Source organism: Aphelocoma coerulescens, chromosome 2 (assembly GCF_041296385.1).
Source record: "Aphelocoma coerulescens isolate FSJ_1873_10779 chromosome 2, UR_Acoe_1.0, whole genome shotgun sequence".
Taxonomy (NCBI): domain Eukaryota; kingdom Metazoa; phylum Chordata; class Aves; order Passeriformes; family Corvidae; genus Aphelocoma; species Aphelocoma coerulescens.
Genome location: NC_091015.1, coordinates 10,480,104 through 10,498,432, shown reverse-complemented (window position 1 = coordinate 10,498,432; position 18,329 = coordinate 10,480,104). Strand labels below are relative to the sequence as shown.

The following is an 18,329-nucleotide window of genomic DNA, read 5'->3' as shown; positions in this document are numbered from 1 at the left end:
GTGATGTAAAACTTAAAACTATTACTATTTCAAAGTTTGTGATCCCTCAAAAAAGACAATACTCACACATGCACCTCCTCTTCCCCTGAACTGATAATGTGCTTTGTCAGAGGTACCAGTTCTAACTGTATTTACTGTATTTTCAAACTAATGCTTTGGGAAAGCTCTGTGTTTTCTTTTCCTGTGAATTAACTCCTCTGTGCTAAACTCAAGGCTAGCTAGTGTATCATAACAGTCAAACACAAAAATAGCACTCTGAAGCACCTTCTCTGAATATAGACCTGAGTGATATTTCACCTGGTCAAAAAATGCTTTGGTACTGTAAATACTGGGTAATTGAAGAAGACCCATTCCTATTCCAACAATCTGTTTCTTTCTCTTTAAGCATATGCTGACTTTGTCTAATGATAAAAATGTGTCTACAACCAACAAGTTTGTGGAACTTGTTAGAAACAGGAGACTAGCAGTCAATTTCTGTTCCACCCATTAATCTACTCAAGTTCTATAAAGTATTTCAAGATAGAAACAAATTCTGTTAATTGGTTCCCAGCTGGTGGTACTTAAGTTTTGGTGATGTGATGGAGCCAAGGATTTATGAAATCATTGGTCTTTCATTTTTATGTGTGTAACTGTTCCATACCCTTTCTAAAGGGGGGTGCCCCCCCATTTGGAAGCAGGTGCTATGGAGCAATACCTGCAGACAACAAAGGTACTTTGGAGTGCTTAAATTAGGTGTGACTGTAATACAACATAATAGTGTGATTAGGATAGCCATGACAGTGTTCATTCTGTGATGTGTGCTGCTGCAGGTATTTTGTGTCTGGGTATGTGTTTCAGGAACAGCAATTAACTCCAAAATGGGAAGTCTGACAGAGGTTACTAATATGTGGCTAGCTGCTTGGCCTAGAACATTGCCGAGAATTGGGGAAGCGCTGTTTTGACGCCCTGATGAATCACCAATTTCTTTGAGTCTTAATCTTTGCGAACGCTCTCGTTTACCGTGGAGGGCTGGGCTATGCATATTCTGGATCCTGTCAGTCCAGCTCCTTAATGGGTAGTTGAATGATGTAATACAAAAGGAATCAGTTGTTCATAAGCTGAATGGATTGCCACCTCTGCACTTCCAGCAGCTCTGTTGTTATTAGCATAAGGCTGTTGGTGTGTAAGGAGCTGGTGTCCCAGACAGCATATTCTATAGTAAAGGTTTATTCTGGATTGCTTCTGTGGCCATGTAGAGTTCATAGATGTATCGAGTTCAGTGTACATGTACTGGCAGCTATACACAGCTTTGAGTTCTGGACTGTTGCACATATAGGTGGAAATGTAGAGACATTTGCCTACTGTGGTAGCTTGTGATGAATTAGACGCAATTGCTTTATCTGTTAGGGACTCCTTTCTAAAGTGCCAGTATCACTTTCATTATTGAAAACGGCTAACACTGACAATCAGACTTCAGAAATTACACCTGCAGATGCTATCAGAATTTCACATGAGACATGTTCAGGAATATACTGAGTTTTCAGTGTAGTTGTAGAACGTATGGTTATTTTACTTAAAGCTTGTGCTGGGCTTTTTGGAAGTCTAAGTAGTGTATCACCTTATTTTGCTTTTAGATTTCTTGTGGTTTTTTGCACAAGTATCTTAACAGTATTTTCCCTTTGGATGGGTTAATTTTCCCTCAGCCTCATATTGGCCCTTCCGTACTGGCTTCTGGAAATAAGCAACAATAGTGAATACCTCACTGGTGCTATTCATAAGGCGGGTTTCCATCTGTCTTGTTAGTGGAATTACAAACTTGCTTAAAACATTGTGGATTTCTGTTATTCTGTTAAAAGTGTTTTTCAGTGTTTCTCAGTAGATCTAATGTTCTGCAATCTGTTTTCAAGCTAAGTATTTTATAATTACAGGATGCCAGTAATCTGACAGGGAAACCTGAGAAACAAAATATTAGTTAAATAGTAACTATGTTGAGAAAAAAAAAATTGATAAATCTCATTTGGCAGAAACTTAATGAAAGGTTTGAAAGCTTTACGGTGATGTCTCTTGGCAGCTTTATGGTTTTGTTTTCGGTCACTGTTGGTATCCATATGCGTATTTTCACAGGTTGTGATGCTGTCACAGGTTGCCCCACAACAGAGTCTGACTCTGACTGTTGTTCAAACAAGGAACTGATGAATCAACAGGCCAATGTCCAAAGTAGCTTGCTTTTCCATACCGTGGTGCTGAGGGTTTATGCTCAAATATTTGGATGTATCCTCGTGGCTTCTGATTCTTGTTCTAGGAATTAAAAAGTAGAGTGAAAGTGAAGAATTTACTGGGGCATGGTTACTTTAAGTGCTGAGATACCTGTATGTGCAGAATTTGCAGTCTTATCTCAGAGTTTCATTGCCATTCAATGTTGTTGCTGCCCGACAGATAGGGACAGAAAATGGTCAGCATGTTGCTGTTTAAAGCAGCAAGGCAAACAATTTGGGTAAAATAACATTGTCTACATTGGCATGTCTCCAGGATCTTGGGTTTGTGTCCCTGCTCACGTTTAAAGCTTTTTGTTCAATTCTTCATAATAAATGTCCAAAAAAATTATGCTATAAAGAAGGGAAGGGACTCTTTTTAATGAACATATGTTGCAGCTTAGCTTGCAGTCTATTTTTTATGATTATAATTTTCTTGGTTGACATTGTGTATTCTAACTGCCTGGATTCAAGGAATCAGTTGAATTTTTAGAAGGGTCTGCACCCAGTTATTTTGACTTGCAAGGAAGAGTTATTGTCATTAAATCCAAGCTAAAATATTGGCAGTCCATCCTTTAACTGTGAGTCAAAACCTGAATTACCAGTAGTTTTGATTACAGTGATACTCTAGGAAGGTGGGGTGCTCTAACTGTGAACAAATGTGCACCCAGGAGGTGATAGTCTTCATACAGTGTTTTAAAACTAAGCAAGATTTGCTTCTGGTTTCGGCAGAGCTTGTAATGGAGGATGGTAGCCTTTATTAAAAGAGGAAGTAATACTAAAATGACTGGATTATTTGGGTTAAATTCTATTTTTGGTGAAGAGGTTAATGAAATAATCATTGGTGAAGAACATTAGCTTCCTTTTCTTTTACAAAACCTTAAAGTTAAATGATTATTCTTCTCTAAGTAGTTAAATTTCACTTTAGATTTGGTTCTGAACATGTTTCAAAACTTAAACTAACATTTTAGGTCAATGAATGCTTTTCAAGTCATCTGAAAAAAACAAAAATCAAACAAACAAAAAAACCCTAAACCGCAGAGCTTGAGGGGAGTTCATCCCAGGCTGTTTGTTTTGCAGAATGACTGTTTATTGAAATAGTCTTTGCATAGTCAAGGACTGCTGTATACATTCATGTTAGGAGAAAACTTGTCACTGTATCTTTTTGCTTATCACTGGCATTATCAACATCTTACTTGGTTTTATATGCCTCTTGCCTGGACTTTATGTAGTTATAGATCCTTTTCTCTCTTACTTTTCTCAGGCCTGTTGTGAGGGAAGATGTATTCCAGGAGTACTGTAATGGTTGTCCCACTGGTTTGCATCAAATCTTTTCCAGAATTCTAGTTCTGCGTGCATTTGAATATGAGATCCTTGGTGTTAGATTTCTGCTTTCCTGAATTAAGAGTTTATTGTATGGTCCCAAAATGTCATGATGAAGAACTTGGCAAATTGGCTTTGAAGCTATGTTTGTGTCTTAAATAATAATTCAAAGTACTAAAAATATTAAGGGTCCTGGAAATTCCAAATGCAGCTTTTGACCTCCTCTTGCTTAAGTGCAGCACTGATTGCAGACTTGAAGCATGGAATCCAAGTAACAGCAGTATTCTAAGATAAGACTATTAAGATCTGTTAAAGAAGGTCAGACTTCTAACCTCACCCTTGGAACTGCACTAAATATTAACCCTGTAGCTTCAAGTGATGTTTTTAATCTTGTCTTTTGTCATAAAACACTGCATCTGCTTCTGCCAGCTTCAGGACTTTTCTGAGGAAGATGTTGTTCATAAAATCCTGCCCAGCAGAGCTGGGTTAGTTGTTTCCTTTCCCTTTGCCAAGTGTCCTGCCTGGAGTCACAGGCAGGCTGTGAGTGCCTCAGCCACTCTCTGGTAAGCAGTGTAGTGAAGAATGCGGAAAACTTAGAGCTGGTATTGGTAAATCGTGAGGAGGAACATTCAGTAATTGAAACAAGGAAGTTCGTTGTTCCCACATTGCCAAACTGACACTCTTCATGCACAACATTTAACTTGTTCCCTCTAAGCAAGTGCTAAATCTCCTGGAACCTTGTCATGTGTTACAGCATTTGAAGATTTAGTGTTTCTTTGAAGAACTGGAAAAAGCCAAATAGACCATCAGTTAATGCATCTTAGCTTTAAAAACTTGAAGCAGCTAGTAAAATACTGTAGAACTGGCAGTTGTTTTGTTAAACAAACAGAATTTATGAAAAGACAAGTCCACTTACAGTGAGCCTGAGATGCTGGTGAGTACGTTATCCAACAAAGTTCAGTATCTTTCTAGTTTTCACTCCAAGTCAGGAATCAGTTTGTCTTAGACTGAAACTGTCTCTCATGGTGAAAGTGCATCAGTCTCTGTAAACTTCACTGCTCTCTGTGAGCTCTTAGCATGTTTAATTGTTGCTTCCTTCAGCAGAGGACTAGGAAAATTATTTTCATACTTCCCTTCAATAGCTACTTTAAAGAAAAGCAAATGCCAAAAAAATCCCGTTAATCTCATTGGTTAAGTGAGAGCAGGCGAGTTATATGGGGAAAGAAGGGAAACAAAATACATTATTATGCAAGATATTATCTTTGCATAATAATTCCTCATATGTGCATGAATTCAGAGAAGATATTGTAGGTTGAGACAGACTTAGTGTCCAGAGGGCCAAAGTAAACTTACCTGCTGGAAACGTGTGGCAAAATAAAGAACTATCGTTCGTAGAAAAAAATATTGGAGAAGTCTTCCACGCGGCTTTTTCTTCGTGTAGTATCTTGGTTGGCTACGGGAAAGAGCAATATAAGCCTATTTTAAGAGTTTGAGGGTTTAAGCTACCATGTAGTGTTCTGTCAATGACTATTTAAAAATAGTACGGGAATGAGCAATATTTTGTGAAATCCAGTCATTAGGGCTAACAGGTGTTTGCTGCTGCCTTATCTACTCCAGGGCAAGCTTGAATTTTCTCACCAATTCAGTTTACTGTTTCTAATCAATTGCTCTTCTGCTTTCTGTGTGTACAGAAGTGTTGTGCAGTTTTTGACTCATGTCACATTAGTACAAAGAAGCAACATGGATGATAATAGTTGATTAAGGTGAGATTTTGTATTTGATGGTGCTAAAATTTAGAAGCATATTTTTGTGATGCTTTCCATCATTTTTTTCTGATCATTTAACATTTGCATGAAATGACAAAATTAATTTCTGCATCAGTGAGCAGTATTTGATATTAAATATTGGTATTAAATTAAAAGCCTGGAACAGTCTCCCAGCTAATTTGTTGGCATAAAGATCTCTGAAGTTATTGAGAAGCTTTGACTTTCAGAGAAAATGCAATTAGCCTATCAAAGATCATCCCAATATATCTAGAATTAATATTTGTTTAGAAAGTAAACAATTTTAGCAGTTAAATTTGTGCTTATTAGTAAAAATACCAAGACTTTTCTTTGTATTGCCTCAGCTGTACCTTTTGTTTACAGATAGAATACTACTGCACTGGACACTTCAAGCATAGGCTGTTGCCTTGTAGCTTAGGCAGGTGTAACAGGTAAATGCAGGTGGATGGGAGTGTTACAAGAAATTAATGTGAGCAGTGGGTTAGTATAATATGTGATGCCTCTGCTCTGATGAGAACCTAATCAGTTTTTAAAATATATTGATTAAAGAAAAAAATCTTGCAGAAGGAGGGAGCTTCCATCACATTCTGCAGTTTCTCTTAGCCCATGTTAGGCATAAAAACAAGGGGGTTTATATACTTAGTCATTATTTAGGCTGGCTGGTTTTATAAGATTATATGAAAAATTAGTCTGGCTCTATGGTTAGGCTCATTTAACAAATGTATTCCAAATGTAGTTTGGAAGCAGAGGCAGATATGAAGTACTGTGCAGAGTGTGGGGTCCAACTCCCAACTTGTCCTTCTTTAGGCACTTTAAAGTGTTGTTTGCCCTGTGTTTAGGCTTAATTAATTTTCTGATTATTTCAATGCAGAAGACCAGTGGTTTGCAGTGGCCTATCCTTTCACTCTTTAATTCAGTACAGGCAGTCTGCAATCTGCTGGGGTTTCTCTTGTGAAGGTCCTGCAGGTATGTTACTGTAGCTCTTACCTTCTGTTTTTGTTTTATTAAATTGTTATAGGAACTACCTGTGATGCTTTGTAGCAGGAGTAACAGCAGCAGCAGAGTGATGTGGACTTCAGCTGTTCAGTTCTACTCAGAACTGAAGTACTTGGTTTGCAGTGCTCTGCTCCTCTGGTTTCCTAGAGGAGGACAGAAGGATTAATGCCACCAGGCGTTCAGCTTGGGTCCTCTCTCCTCTACTGCTCTTCTGGTGGTCACAGAAGTAAAGTGCATATGCAGGCAACTACTGTGTAGTTCTCTGTTTAACTGGAGAAGGGGGTGTTCAAATTTATTCAAATTCTGTTCTTGCTGGTGATGTTTTCTGTCCTGGAGAAGTAAAAATCACGCCAGAGCTGGGAGGTAGGGAGGAATTCAGATGCTCACAAATATAAGGGAGGGCAAGTGATGGAGCATTTTAGTGGAAAATTATTATGCTTCTAGGTACTTACCTAATGTACTTGAGTAACAAATTCCTGATCTCTTTCCTGAGAAAATTAAAAGACCTTTTCCCTTCAGTGTGAGATGTTTCCTGCTTTTTGTAGGCCTTGGTAATGAATGTAAAATGTGTGATTCTACATTCAGCTTATCAAGAGAGAATGGGATTGTGGAGAACTATGATCATAATTAATTTATATTAAGTTAGCATCCCACTTTTCTTTTCAGAATTGTCATGATTTGGCTGAGCTGCTAGCAATTTAACTCTGCCATTTGAGGGGTTGCTTAGAAAATGCACAAATCGGAGAGTCAAGAGATGAATTTTAATTAAGTGTGGTACTTTTTGAAATCATCATCTGATAAATATCTTATCTAACACGATAGTTATAATAGAAATTAAATATACATCTCTATGAATAACCTGCAGGGTGTGTGCTGTTAGTCCACTTACAGTGAGGAAAACAAGCTTGTGGCTTTGAGATGGATGTGCAACATGAAGCAACTCCTGTTAATTAATGAGCTGGGTTTCTTAATGTAATGTGCTTCAGCCTGCAGTCAGGAGAGTGCTGCTTCAGACTTGAAAACTGAGAACAAGCCCTAAGCAAACTGAAAACTGCTCATGACACAATCACACTTGTCTTCAAGGCACGTGACACTCTTATCAGGCATAAAAATTTCCTCCCAGTGGCTTATTCCTGCTTGGTAGGCACTCCTAGTGTTCTTAAATGGTAAGATTTTTGTTAAATTATATACCATTAAACATCTGGTGTATTGCATTACTGAGGAGGATATGATCCACAGGCTTCTTGGTCCATCTCTGGAGTGATGTTTGAGTGCACGTCAGATAGTGACTGTATGTGAAGCTTCTTGGTGTGCAGGAGGGCTGCAGAAATTCTGTGAGAGACCTTTGAGTGTAGTGAAATTATTTCATTTACTTTAGGCACACGTATTTAAAATACAGTGCATAAAAAGCTAGATACAAAAATGATAATTTTTTTTTGGTGGGGGTCATTCTGTTGTCTTCTGTGCACTGTTGACATCTTCTTGTTTGAGATGGTGAGTGAATAAGACTGTAACTTTACCCTCTTCCCATTTTTCTTGCTCTTCACTGAAAGAGTTTTTCATATGCCTCTGTACAGAGTCCTTATCATTTACCAGTATCAGGTTTCTTTGGTATTTTATCACCTTTGTTTAGTAACTTGCTGCTTGGCATCTTTTGGGCAGCTAATTACTGTAATGATCTCAATTTGCAGACTTGCAGAGTAATCAGTTCTGGTGTGCTCTTAATCACATAGGTTTCTGTGTGAGTGAGAATGCTCAGTAAATTATGAGAGTTGTGAATTGCTTGGGAAGCCTTATACAGAAATGTTTCATAGATCTTTAAATAAAGAAATGCAACATTCCTTTTAAATAGCAAGACTTACTGTTTCTCTTGAAATCTCAGCCTTTCTTAGAGGAGAGACTACATTTGAAAGGATAATTAATAGAACTGCAGAACAATTTTGCACACTATCAACCTTATAAACAACAGAAGGGTTTTTTAAAAAAAATACAAACTTGTGAAGTAGATGCAGCAGCAGCTCTAAATGATTTGTGCTTGTGTTTTCTGTTAGAGGATGTTAAAAAAGTACAGCATTAGGTTCTAGGTTATTCTGACACTGCATTTCTTGCTAACACCCGGTTGCCTTGTGTGTTTTGAAATGCCTTGAGTCTGCCAAGTGTCCTGTTGCAGGTTTGCCCCCAGTGCTTATGTCCATGTTCCTCTTCAGGAACCCAGAAGTTGCATTATTCTGGGGAGTACTGGGGCATAAGTAATTTTCTTGGCAGGAAGGAAAACTGAAACAAATCCAGCGGTACTTCTCTTGGGGTTTTTTGAAATCTAACTTTCCAGCCACCATGCTGTCATGTACACTGGATGCATGTACATTTTGAAACCTTCATCTGACAGACTTCCATAAATCTCTGGGTCTAAACACTAAGCTCCAGATGTGAATTTTCAACTTCTTCCCCAACTGTTTAACTAATCAGCAGTTAAACAAATTGAGAACCTTGTGATGATTTTTAATAGAAGTGCATTCAAAACTTCTGTAGACACATGCTGTGACTAAATATTTATGTCATGTCAGCTTTTTAATTGCTGTTATGTAATAGAGATTTTACAACTGATGCAGGCACAGTGATGATTGCAGAGATTGCCACAAACAGATAGATACACTTTTGCTGTTGTTAGATTTCTCATTCGCAGCTGTTTTATCTGCTGTGCTAATATTACGTCTTCACAGTATATTTTATTTTAAATAATGCCATCCTTTGAAAGCTGGATTGTTTGTGAAATCTGCTCTGTAAAGAAACTGAGAAGGGAGAGATGGAAGCCCCTGAGTTCTGTCATAAGTTTTCTCTGTGAGCATGATACAGCCTGGATGATGTGATTCATCTACAGAATGGTAACATGTGCCCTGTGCAGCAGGATGATGGGTCAACTCTTACAGCTGAGATCTTTTTTTGAAAGTATTCTAAACAGCCACCTGATGAAAATTGAAAGTTTGTATCACTGCTTATAACACTAAGAAGGAAACTTCCAACCTTTCAGGGTTAGGATTTTTCCAGTTTTTCTTGGTGATGCTGCATAAGCTTAACCATATATCCTGTATCTGAGTTGGCACCTTTACTGGGACGGAGAACATGATTAACTCTTGACATACTACATATGCTTTGGGTATTCACAGTGTTGGTGAAACTAATAAAGAAAAGTAAAACTTTGTTTAAAGAGAAGCTAATGTATTAAATTTGTAGCATACTTTTGAAAAAGGCATCTCTTATTTCTCATATAAATGTCTATATGATGTCTTCAGCAGGTGCTAAAACTTTTCAGAGCTGAGCTCAGTGGTAGCTCTGATTACCTCTGCTGTGTTCTCATGATCCTCATGGGTACATAAGTGTGTGGTAGATGGTGAGAAAGTATGTTCCCTCTCACAGTAGAAGGAGGATTTCTGGCCTGCAGCTGGAAGTTTGTTATGAGGCTTAAGTTAAGCAGTGCACCTCTGTTTGGAAAACACTTTAAGCTTTCTCATGTTACTGAAGTGTATTTCTGTATTAGCCTTGTGAAAACTTTATCTTGATCTGTGTTTAAAGTTTCTAAAATGTTTGCTAGGAAGAATTCTGCACAAAGCCAAGCTCAAATCTATTTTTGTTTGTACTTGCTGGAAGAGCAGTGAAAAGTTCTTTTATTCTAGTGAGCTTTTTTTGTTTTATGGTGTTGCTGTTTGCAGGGTGAAAGTTAGTTGTCAGCACTTGCATTTGTAAATCTCTTTTTAAGGGCTGATTACTCTGGGCTGAAAGTTGGCAGGCAAGATCTCAGCCCTAGAGCATTGTTTGGGGTTTTGCATGTTTTTAAATAACAGATCTATCTGACTGATTTGATTGAGAGAACCGCATGCTGCTACTCAGACTGTAGTAACTCTAGATAGTGAAACAGACTGCAGAAAAGCACACTTTGAATACGAATTAGGAAAATTAAAGATGTCTATTAATGAAAGCAGGAGGGTCGGGGGCTACACTCCAGGGAGGTTTTTGGGGACGTCAACAAGAGCAGTAGTGGTTTTTTTTTTTGCTGTGTAACAATCAAGTAGGTAGGTGTCTTTTCCAAACTGTTTGCAAGGTTGTGGTGCATGGGGATGCAGTGTGTTTATAAATACCCTCAGACAGTTGCACATTAATTCTGCCCGTACTAAGATACCTAAACCTGCACGAAAATGCAGTGTAAAGGTTAGTCTGATGTTGGCACCATGCTAACGCACACGTGTGGCTTTTGGACGAGAGCAGTCCCAGCTCTGCTTGGCTTGGCACCCAGACAAGAGTGATCAAGTGGTTGTCTGCACTTCTCCGTATAGTCATCCTGTGGGCCATTGCTGGTTTGTATCTGCTATCTTCTGAAATGATGGAATTCTTTTGGAATTCTTTTAACTAAATGTTTTTGAAAATACTTGACAGTAAAGAACCATGCTGTCAACTTTAAAAAAAAACCAAAACACTAAAACCCCCCAAAAACTTACAAAAACCTCAAAACAAAATAAACAAAACAAACAAAACAAAAGAAAAAATCAACCCCTCTCCCCCACCAACAAATCCCTTACCTTTTTATTTGTGAAGATGATTGTGGATGTTGCAGAGTGAAACCAGTAGGCTGAAATACCTGTGTTGCTCAACCAGGTGGTCTCAGACCCTCCTGAAAATATTCTTTTAAGTCCTCAGGTTAACCACTCACCAGGTGTCAGCAGGGACAGATCTGTACAAATAAAGGGTGACTGCCCCCCCCCCCCATTGGCCTCAAACTAATGAGAAAACAAGTAATAAGGCACTCTTCCCCTTCATGTTGCAATTAGTAGTTTTGCAGATGGAGCAGTGTATTACAGTTTTGGGGAAAGCAAGCATGGTAGAATATTATTCAGTTTCTAAAGAAAAATGTTTTTACCTGTATTTTAAACTTCTCTGTCTTGCCTATTTACAAACCAAGTTTGGACTACTTCTGATAATTCTCAATAAAATCTAGGCAGTTTCTCTCGGGATAGATAGTTGTCAAAATAAGTATTTGAATGTCTGTAGTAGGGTCAAGAGCAGAGTTACTTTCAAGTTGTTGAACTTGACTTATTACTCTGTGGTGACCAAATGACAAGCTAGAAGGATACAATGATTTACTATATGCATTTGCAGAATTGAAATTAGTGGGTGCTTCTAAATCAGTGAAACACTGGCACAGGTTGCCCAGAGAGGTGGTGGATGTGCCATTCCTGGAAACATTCAAGGACATGTTGGACAAGGCTCTGAGCAACCTGATGTAGTTGCAGATGTCCCTGCTTATTGCAGAGGAGTTGGACTAAATGACCTTCAAAAGGCCCTGTTCAACTAAAAAAGTGCTCTGTGATTCTGTGATGAAAAAATTGTCATTTGATTCTGATAGCTCAGTGTTCTGCTCTAGGTAGTGCTATCTCTATCCCAGACAGGTTTGCCAACTTGCATTTTTCTCCTGAATATCTCCTGCTTATTGCAGCAACATGTATTTATCAAAAGATACATGGAACTGCTGACTGGTAAACCATATTTTTTAAAGTCATGGGCAAGTTAACTCTTCAGCTGGATGATAATTTTTATTGCTGCATTGAAATGCTCTATTGAACTTGTCACTAATTTGGCTGATAAACTCTTTAAAACAGTGAATCCTTACCCGTGGTTTCTAGAATTACCAGCTATTGATTGTGGTTTGTGTAAATAAGCTTTTATATGAAGATATATATCAATACTAATGAAAAACATGCTAAAATATATCCTATGGAGAGCTTTTAACATTCCATGATTTTTATTGGTTTTCTTTTTTTGAAGTAACACTGCCTTTTTCTACAACCCTTGTATTCTCTAGCATGATAGTCATGGGAGTCTGCAACCATGTAGGTTTTGTTCTCTAGGAGTCCAATAAGTGGCAGCTCTACAGTAGAAAAGGTGATACTAACTTTCCAGAACAGCCCTGCATGTGAAGTCATTTTAAAGTATCTCACAGCCAATGGGATTTGGCAGCGGAGCACTTCACATCATCCAGACTTGTAGCTGTGGGATGTATTGAGTGAAGAAAATTGCAACAGAAGCTCCCTCCTTCTGGGTTTGGGATCTTTCTGTATGGCTTGCCCATGTGCAAAAAGGCAGTGGCTGATAATTGTTAAAATCATGGGATTTGGAAAGTAGGTTTTATCCTCTTCAAACAAATTACTTTATCGCTGTTGTTTGGAGTGCTACTTTGATCCTTAATGATTAAAATTCAACTTAAATATATGGGTTTGACATTGTAATTACTGGTTTACAAGGTGAGTGGATTTGGTGTGGTGTGTATCTAATCTGTGTACAAATCTGTGTATCTAATGAGAATATGATTGTTAGTCTGAGTAGTGCAAAGAAAGTTACCTAGAGCTTCAATCTAGATGTGGCCTGTGAGAGCATCTTGTGTAATCTCATCTAAGGGACTTCTGAAAAGCAGTAGAATAATATGCTGCTCTAACTGCTGGTGGCTTGCCCAAGAAATTTGAAGTCGCAATGTGCACACTGGAGTTGTGTGTTGTCAGGTTGGCTGACAACTTGTCTGTCCTCAGCTGGAATTAATGATTTAGCTGGATATTTTGTGCTTGATGGCCAGTCAGCAAACACTTTAAAGGATACATGTGTAGTGGAACTTCACTTTTTGTTTGATAGGCTCACATGATCGTAGTTGTTTCCCTTCCCTTCCTTTATCATAGACTTACAGAGTTCTGGTGCTAAAACTATGTACCAGAGGATGGAAGAGATTGCAGCATGACTCTGGAAGGGCTGATCCTAGAAGAGAATGGGAATATGTGAGATAAGTAGGTGACAGAAGGATGCAAAGAGGTACCTGAGCACTGATGTGGGGATCAAAATGCTGAGTAGATACCACCATGGCTGACTGAAACACATTTGTCTTTCTGTAAAGTAGACTTTAGCCTATGAATCTGGACTAAAGTGTGTGCCCAAGGTTAATATGAACAGCAGTGGGGGTTACGTACAGCAAGCATGAAATGAGTAAGGAGTCTTTGGCTCTTTTTAGAAAAAAAAAAAATTAGTCCAAAATTTTGAAAGGCTAAACACAATTTCTTTACAAAACACGAGCAGGAGTGTTCTCCAAGAGGCTTAGACACTTTGTGCAGTGTTAATGTGCCTACATATTCCTGTGCATGGCTTTGAGCAACACAGAGTCTGGCTATTTTATACTACTTTTGAAAATGCTTTCATCCTGAGGATGATTTTTGTTTATTTTATGAAAGACATCCTGAATGAATTCCAGACTTCATTACATAACCTTTGAGTATATTTATGTGTGTAACACTGTATGTGAGGGATAGTGTAATTTTTTTAGTTTTATTTTAATGTGGCTTTTGTCTGTGCCATTTCTTCCTTACTTAAATAGTTTCTATTCCAAGCTGAGAGACAGAGTGTTAGGAAAAGGAACTTCTGAGAATATAGTAGTGACACAGTACATGTGTTTCTTTTGAAAACATATTTTTCGTGCTGACTTTACATCAGTAGCACAAAGTGATAAGCAACTCTCCATATAAGCTGAAATGTTCATCCTCTTGGAGATGTCAGTATATTTGTTTCCTCAACTGTACAAAATATATTTTGCATAATCCTGTAGTACAGGTGTCTGAATCAGTTCATAGGTGAGCATAGTAATTTTATTTGAAAATTTTGGAATATATTCAGTCAGTTGTATTTGGCATTTGCTTTTGTCCATTTCAAAATGTAGCGTAAAGGAGATTCCATGAAAGGCCATAATACCACAGACTGAAACAAAGACTTCTTTACTCCAGTCTTGGAATCAAGGTAGCCTAAAAGGAGCTTATGCTCCTAAAGAATGGAACAATACCATTAACTTCCATGTGCTGCAAATCTTTGCATTTTCATTTTAAGGAGGTTGTATGAAGTTTGGTGTCGCCAACTTGAAGGCAATACATTTCTCTCATGCATTGTTACATATGCAGTACTGGAATTTCCATATGAATAAGAAACTAAAAAAGCATTTTACATCTTTTTAGGAAAGAAAAAATTAAAAAGCCTGATTTTCACACCCCAATATTTACTTTGAGACTTCATGCTTTAAATTAGCTTTTATTGTTTTTTAAAGACTTTCTTTTTAAAATAACAATATTAAATAATAGCATCAAATTTCACAGTAAAGTCACTGTCAGACTTTCAAGCCTACTCAGTTTTTTACTTGTTTAATCAAATACAATAAGATTTTGGGATGATAGAGCAGAAGAACTGGCTCAGCATTACTACTCCAGGAGAACTGTTGTAACATGCTGCTTAAATTTTGCAAAGATAAAGTGACCATCAAAGTAGTTATAGAAGATGGGTTAGTTTGTGACTAAATGCTTCTTATTGAGTGCAGTCTGCCAGGTGGTATGAAGAAGTCACGGTTTGAAATCCAGTCTGAATAATTAAGGTGAGAACCAAAAGAAACTTTCCCAATGGAATTTCCCTGCCCACTGCTGTGGCAAGTGTTCATCTGTAATCCCAAGGCAACCAGTGACTGGCGGTTGAGTGTATCTGCTTTATCCTCATCTTCTGTTTTCTCTGAGTGTATAATCCCGACTGTATTGGGTGGAAGCTCTTTGGGCCTTTGGTCTGAATCAGGGTAGTGTTTCTGGAGTGGCTGCGGGTTCTTGGGAATTTCAGCAACCACTTACAGAATATTTTGTCTTCCTATTTCCACAGCTTACAAAGGTGACCAGTAAAGTTCTCTCTGAGCAGCCAAAAAGCAGACAGCTCATGACTTCTGATCAGGACACTAAAGTTGTGGCTGAACCGCAGGTGCAGCAAGTACAAGAAGTTAAGGACGGTTCTCATCTAGTAAGTATCATAATTGCGTGTTCCCCTGGTGTGTTATATGAAACACTGTGTTTTTTGCTATGTCTTAATCAAAATTGTAGGTCAGAACATTGTAGAAGACAGTTGGCTGACAGCATTGCAACATTAAACAGCTAGAACAGAGCTGTTGGAGGTGATAATTCTCCATTTTGAGTAGGAGCCTCAACTTAACTTTGCTTCAGCCCTGTGGGGGGATTTACATAAACTTCAAGCTATGGCAGTTTGCAGCCATTTAAGGTACAAGGCTTTTTAGGCTGTGTAGGAATTGTATCACCAATCTTGAATTAGGTTCTTGCTCACATGTTACCATGTGAGGAAAATGCAGAGAATGCAGTTTGTATGTATGTGTAATTGAAAAAAGCACAAACCCATACAAGCAGGAGTTTGCAATCTGTAACAAGAATTTTGCTCAGTCAGTTCTGCCAAGTGGCACGTGCTGCTGTTTCTGTGCTGCTGTGCAGGATCCAGTAAGTGGCTGTATGGGATGCTTTTGGCACGTCATACAGTAGTATCATACAATGTGTATATGTTGCAGTGAATGTAACATATGTCTTCAAGAAGATTGAATACTTGATTTATATTCAAATGTATTAAAATTTTCATCTTTGTTAACTGTATATTGGGAGGAATGTTTCCTCTTGGGACATCTTGAAGGGTTTGGTTTCACTGTATGTTCTGCCAGGCACTTTGCTTGTGCTGTGCTAAGCAGCAGATGCTTCCTGCTTCCAACCTACCTTGCAGCAGCCACTAAGGAGCATTTTGAAAAACACTCTAAACATGTGCTTTTCTTTTCTAAACAAGCTGGTGCACTTTTTGTTTGTTCCTCTCCCCTCCCCCTTTTTTTTTCCTGAGTTCTCTTCTCTGTTACATTTCTCAGGTGTGAATTTTCACTTACTTGATAGTAGAGGAAAAAATCAAACCTGGTTTTCTGCCATACATCTAAAAGTTGGCATTAGTGCCGATAAACCAGTGTGTAAACTTGAGTAAGAGAGGTTTGCAGATTTTCCTTCAAAAGCTTGGAACTGTCTGTGCATTTCATCAGGAGCATTAGCATTAAATGCAATTTGATGAGTCTTCACGTGGATTCTAGTTCTTTTAATCTGACATACTAGAATTTTTATTAAAAAAAAAAGAAAAAATTGGATCTAAATCTTAATACCCATTCTTCCCTACATATTTGGAGAAAGAGAGTAACCATTTCTTTAAATTTCAAAAGACCTTACTGTTCTTTTCATGAGAAGGCTGGTGCCAATTTAGATACTATGGAATGTATCTATAGTACTATAATGGTACATTTCAAATAACTTGTTCTTATGTGGTTAAAGCTTTTCTTTGGCTGTGTTTTATCTGAAAAATATGAGACCTGTGGCTTATTAAGTTTTAAGTTATACCAGTATGATACTCTTATATGCACAGCATCAGAAGGTCATTATGTTGTAGGAGCATAATTACCAATATATTCTGTTAAAAGTGGTGTTTTCTAAATGGTCTGTTCTGTAATGCCTTGCTTACATGAGTTGATTTTTGCCAGTGCTTCAGGACTTCACTTGCAAGTTTTGGGAACAAGCTGTAGTTGGAGAAAAACTTCAGAGTGCAGGAAAAATTAGCAAACTAAAATCATTAAGATTGCATCTTTCCATGAATGTGATAGGAAGGAGAAAAACTTCTGTAATCCTGACTATTGCCTTTAGCAAGTACATACTCAAGGTGAAGTGAAAATCACCTCGTGTTTCTTGTGTCTTAATTATTTTGAAATCAGAGGGCTAGACTGCAAAAAGATATAGATGCATGTTTGTGCTGATCATTATTTCAGTGTACATTTGATATGAGGCCATACTGCCATGGCACCTAGTGAAGTTTCTAGGAGACTTTTTGTAATAGACTTAAAAGAAATGTGCTGAATTGTGTTCCCTGTTTTGGCTGTGCTGTTCCACTGGGATACCTTGATATACCTTGTCCAAATGCTTTTGTTCAGGAAGAAAGTTACAAAATTTCTATGGGGAATTTTGATGCACTTATGTAGATCCTGTGGAAATAAGTAGTAGGCTAGTTCTTAATCGGAAGTGGTTATATAAAGTGTTTTGGTTTTTTTTTTTCTTAGAACAATAATTAAATTTTTCTAATTATAACTTTAGTCATTCTGTTTTTTGGCAAGAACAAAACTGAACATATTCTGCTGTGAGTAATTTTGAATAGGTAATCAATAGTGACTAAATTAAAGTGCAAGTTTTGATGTTGTGATGGAATCCTTCAGAAATCACTGTCCAGGGTTGCTGCTTAAAGATACTCAGGTCACTTATTTACTAACATTTTTCAAAGGCTTAACCTCATAGAGAGGGAGACAGTCTTTTCTTCTCCCTTGAAGTAGCTATGAAATTATGCTATTTAATGCATAATGTAGATCAGTCACTAGCCTAGTATGGTTCATTTCCAGCACAACTATTCTTGAGTTGATTTTAGTAGTATTTAACAGCAGAATTTTGATAGTTTTGCACACAAGTCATTTGAAGGAAATTTGCATCTTGAGGATCTTCATGGGTTTCTTTCAACAGTAGCTTAGACTTACACATTGGAGATACGTAACTTAGAGGAGGCTAGCAGAATCTTAACTTTGATGGTTTTCATAGCTTTGGGAGTTAAATGTGCTGGTTTTGCAACTTCTTTAACCTAGAGGTGGACTTTGTCACTTCAGGTGACATCTGTCAATGGACTGTTTGTATCCTGATTGACAATTACTCTTTCTGAGAAAGCCCTTGTTAGGCTGGACCCAGGAAAGTCAGTGTTTAAGAAATGTTTCACTCCATTTTAACTCACTTCTGTGTTTCCTTTTCAATAGTAACTCTTTGCTGCTAAAAATTAGAGGTTGCTCTGACACAAGAGGCCAAGACCCAAATCCCATGGTGGAGGTAGTTTGTATGTCCTGTCTCTGCCAGACAGAATTTAACTGACCTTTAATGCTAAAGGTATGGACAGTCTTTTTTGTTGCTTGTTGAGCCTAAACTCTTCCTCTGCCATGCTCACATTTGAATGTGTGGCCTCTCAGAGCACTTTGCAATGACCAAAGAATTTTCTTTCCTTGATTAGCCAAATTGAAGACCTGATCTGGAAATTTGAAAATAACTTTAGAAGG

General features: G+C 37.9%; 1 protein-coding gene across 2 annotated transcripts in view; it reads left to right on the top strand.

The window, feature by feature from the left end:
• Positions 1-18,329, top strand: part of LARP4B (La ribonucleoprotein 4B) — a 57,187-nt gene that overhangs the window by 3,453 nt on the left and 35,405 nt on the right. For both annotated transcript variants that reach the window (XM_069006447.1, XM_069006448.1), the window contains exon 2: positions 15,047-15,181. In XM_069006447.1, coding sequence (XP_068862548.1) covers positions 15,101-15,181 — 81 coding nt within the window. In that variant the 5' untranslated portion in view covers positions 15,047-15,100. The remainder of the gene's footprint in view (positions 1-15,046; positions 15,182-18,329) is intronic.